Raw genomic sequence first — 3864 nt, 5'->3', positions numbered from 1 at the left:
AGGTTCAGGGCGGGTGAAAGGCTGTACAAAGCTCTGCTGAGGAGAGGGCTTCAGCAAAGCAAGACACCAATGTTGGGTTTAGGGAGACAAAGCACCACAGTTAAACTCAGCATGGAGAGTTGATTAGCTCATGCTCCAGGAAGACTTCTCCCCTCCCCCCACCAAGCCTCACACAGTCCTTCCATTTGTTTTTTTTTATTGCACAGACTATAAAAGTTGAAACCAGTGACTTAAACAGGATTGCTGTGTTTCCGGCAGACAGTCAGAGCCCCCAGAAGAACAAGAATCAGGATCACCAAACCAGCAACTGCAGCCAGCCCCAACACCATCCACAAGTGACCTGCATCTAGGAAGGAGAAGAGAGAGGTGGTTATGACCAGGGCCAGGACCTGCCACATGAACCACCACCCCACTTCCCTGGGTCTGCCCTACCTCCTGAAGGCATCCTCCTGCCTGGGTGATCCTGCCAGCTGTGGATGTAGAGAGGTCCAACCACCACATCTGCTTCTTTCACCAAGGGATCTGAAAGGGAGGACTTTTGAGCACTCACAAGCTTGGGTGAACATCTAGCCTCTCCCAAGCTTTGGGTTAGCACTGAGGAGCCAACAGGTAGTGAGGCAGCTCCAGCCACCCCTGCTCTGAGCAAGTCACTGTGATGGTGACAAAGACCAAGAAGCAGACTGAGACCTACCAGGCTGGGAGGGTAACTCTCTCCGGGCACGTCCTCCTTGCCATCGGGAGGGACCATGGAGCCTCCTGGAGTTCCTGGCTGAGCCACAGCTCCTCATCTCACAGCAGGAGCAGACATCCTGGCTGCCTTCCACAGGGGCCCAGCTAGAAGAAAGACTGGTGACCAGCCCACCCTAGGGTAGGAATCCCTCACATGCTTTGGGGTCTCCTAGGAGAGACCAAAGCCCTCCCACCCATCTAGCCAAGCCCACCTTCACGGAAGGTGACACACCAGATGAGGAGCCCAAGCTCTTCACCCTTGGGCAAGCTGCTATTCCAACTACTCACAGGTTGTTGGCTTTGTTGAAGGAGCAAGCTTTGTTCAGAGGGTCTGGAGCTTGGTCAGCCAGGGAGACCTTCAGGTGGCAGGTGATGTAAATCTGGGGACACCAGGCAGAGCAGAGGGGTTAGGCTTTCTCATACACCATGAAGCTGGTCTCCAATGGGACCACCAACTCCTCAGGACAACTCAAGCTCCTCTGCTTCCTTCAAGACATTATCAAAGCCCATCAGAAGGGCTTGTCATGACCAGTATCAGAACTGGTCTCCAAGGAAGATCCTCGGCTCAGAGGGCCATGATCCAGAAGCAACAATACAGGGTGACCTCATTCCTATGTTGCTGTGAGGAGTGTAATTTAGACAAAACTGTGTTAACTTTCTTAATGGAGCAAGGCTAGAACCCCACCTAGACAAGGGAGTTCATGTGCTTTAGGAAGGGTTTACCAGATCGCTGGAGCCTCCTGCAAACTTGAATGCATCTACTGCAAACTGGAGCACATCCTGGCTGGGTCTTGGGGATATAAAAGTCGAGGTGGCATCATCCAGTTGCCCATCCACCAGGCACCTAGACACAAAAGCAAGGGCCAGCAGGAACCCACTGTCAAAGATCTCCACAGCCTGCAGAAAGGCATGTCTGAATACAGACACAGCCAGCTCTTACCCACTGAAGTCAATGAAAGCATACTGGGGAGAAGAGCTCCTCTCTGGGGTCAGGGTGGCCACACATTTGTCCACAAAGAGCCTCAGAGGTGCATGGTTCTCTGTGTTGACACTAGCTTGGAAGTGGAGAACTTCTCCCAGTTGGAATACAGTGGAAACTCTCTCGGCACTCCAGTCATCTAGAAGGAGACAGGCCACCAGGCACTCATGGATGGGAAGCCAGCTTGTGGTTCACCACTTCCACCCAAGGAAACCCCAACAGGCACAAAGCTCTGGGTACTCACCAAAACCCTACCAAACCCCAGCAGCACCAGGGTGACACCAGCACCAGCTGTACCATCTAGTGGAAGCACGGCCATCTCAGGGTGCCTTGCACCAGGGGAGACCCCCACCCAAAACCTACCATTCATGAGGTGCAGGGAGAAGGGCAGCTTCTCCTCTGAGGAGATGGTGGACTGGAACGGTGCCCACGTGGGCTTGACTCCATGGCTGCTGACGTTGTCCCTCCTGGGGAGGAGATGGCCGTGGTTAAAAGCTCTGGGGTAGCAGAAGAGCTGGGTTGGTGCTCATCTGCCTTGGCTCACCTTGGGTAGTGGCACTCAATAGGAACCACAGCAGGGCTGGTGCGGATAATGACGGGGTTGCCAGTAAGGACTGGGTTGTAATTTAAACTCGTGCTATAGATCAGAGCATCAGGGGTCACCTGAGGAAAAGACAAGATACATTAGCCAGCCATTAAGAGCCCCATTCGTTGACAGCACACACAGAGCAGCACATTTAAGCTTAGAGACTCCATGCTGAGATGTTTCCTGAGATGTTTCTTCTGGTCACCAGCCACCAGCATTCATGCTAGAGACAGGTGAGCAGCACTCATCCTGCTGCAGGGATGCTCAGGGCTGGGAAGCTACTCCAGCCCACCCCAGGTCAGCAGACAAGCTGAATGCAGAGGTGTATAAGCCAATTTTTTTTTTGTTCTAGTTTCCATGCCCCAGAACAGAGAGTAAAGTCTGTCCCTCAGGATATCAGAATGTGAAGATATCTTCTGGCTAGAGTATGGGGGTGGGGGGAGGGGTGCTCCTGCTCACCCTCATAGCCCCAGACCTCTCCCAGGGGAGAAAGACCGCTTCAGGTTTAAGTTTCCTATGCAGTAGCTTCATGCTACTCTCAAGCAGCAGCCAGAAGCCTCCCCAGATAAGCACACACTGCTGGCCTGCTGCAGTGGCTCCCACCACCAGGTCACCTGGGCTCCACCCTGGAGGGGGCAACAATGCCATAAGTCTTAGAAGATTGATACCTCTATTCTTTTTAACTAATTTCTCTGCCTCTTGCATGCTCACATAACCCCAGAGCTAGCTCCTGGAAGAGACAGCACATCTTCTGCTAACCTTGACATGTGGACTGAGATGCTCAGCCTCTACAAAAAGGCTTCGGAACATTTCCCCCAAGCCCAACCACACCACAACCCCCTGCTAATCTCAGCATCCCAAGGCACCCAGATGGAAATCATGTGGCAGACCCCCACCCTAGGGCTCCAGCACCCCCCAGCCTTACCCTGAGGGTGCTGCCACACTCGTGCAGCCCAGCTACAAAGGTCACCGTGCTCTCAGCAGCACTCCAGACTGTAGGCAAGCAGGTGGCCGAGCCCAGGCTCAGCTCCGCAGCCCTGACCAGGCGTCCTGTACCGAAGAGGTCCCTGTGCACCGTGACCACCACCTGTGCCTCCTGGCACTGCACAGCCACGGGGTGCAGCGGGACAGCAGCCTGGAGCTGGGAGACATCCACCCATACCCAGGGGGAGAGCTGGGAGAAGGTCCGGGGCTGCCCCAAGGAAGGATCCCGTCTGTACCTCCATAGCTCTGCCTCCCCTCTAATGAAGCCCCAATGATTGTAAGCAACCACCTCCCCAAAAACCCAGCAGAAAAGAGCAAACCCCAGGCTACTTCCAGGCCTCATCCTGCCTACCAGGGTCCAGCACAAGGAGCAACTCCTGCCCAAGGACCTTTTATAGCCCACACCTCTCACAGCCACTCCCAGCCCAGGTGATGCTCAGCATACCTCCCGTCAGGGCAACTGGAAACAGCTGAGAGCACCCAGTTCCCTGGGGAACCCATCGTGGTGGGCTCTAATGAGGTCCTGGATTGGGTCCCTTGCCCACAGGAGGGATGCTGAGTTTGTCGTGCAGCCAGCGGCACGTTT

General features: G+C 54.6%; 1 protein-coding gene across 1 annotated transcript; it reads right to left on the bottom strand.

Annotated features, from left to right (window-relative positions):
* Nucleotides 1-230: 230 nt before the first annotated feature.
* Nucleotides 231-3621, bottom strand: LOC104469914 (zona pellucida sperm-binding protein 3-like). Its single transcript, XM_010084655.1, has 9 exons — nucleotides 3220-3621; nucleotides 2253-2371; nucleotides 2072-2175; nucleotides 1670-1847; nucleotides 1453-1573; nucleotides 1018-1109; nucleotides 692-834; nucleotides 433-522; nucleotides 231-346 (listed from the first exon to the last, which is right to left on the bottom strand). Exons 1-9 carry the CDS (start codon nucleotides 3619-3621, stop codon nucleotides 231-233), a joined length of 1365 nt encoding a protein of 454 aa, XP_010082957.1.
* Nucleotides 3622-3864: the final 243 nt, after the last annotated feature.

Source organism: Pterocles gutturalis, unplaced genomic scaffold (assembly GCF_000699245.1).
Source record: "Pterocles gutturalis isolate BGI_N339 unplaced genomic scaffold, ASM69924v1 scaffold6645, whole genome shotgun sequence".
Lineage (NCBI taxonomy): Eukaryota > Metazoa > Chordata > Aves > Pterocliformes > Pteroclidae > Pterocles > Pterocles gutturalis.
The sequence above is the reverse complement of the archived record's forward strand: the minus strand, read 5'-3'. Positions and strand labels throughout refer to the sequence as shown.

Excerpts from the sequence above, each read along its gene's own strand:
- LOC104469914 (XM_010084655.1), bottom strand. The coding sequence starts at position 3,621 with ATGAGGCCTGGAAGTAGCCTGGGGTTTGCTCTTTTCTGCTGGGTTTTT. Across the intron at positions 2,372-3,219 it reads AGTGTGGCAGCACCCTCAGG|GTGACCCCTGATGCTCTGAT; the intron begins GTAAGGCTGGGG and ends TCTTTTCCTCAG. Across the intron at positions 1,110-1,452 it reads CAGGAGGCTCCAGCGATCTG|ATTTACATCACCTGCCACCT; the intron begins GTAAACCCTTCC and ends TGGTGTCCCCAG.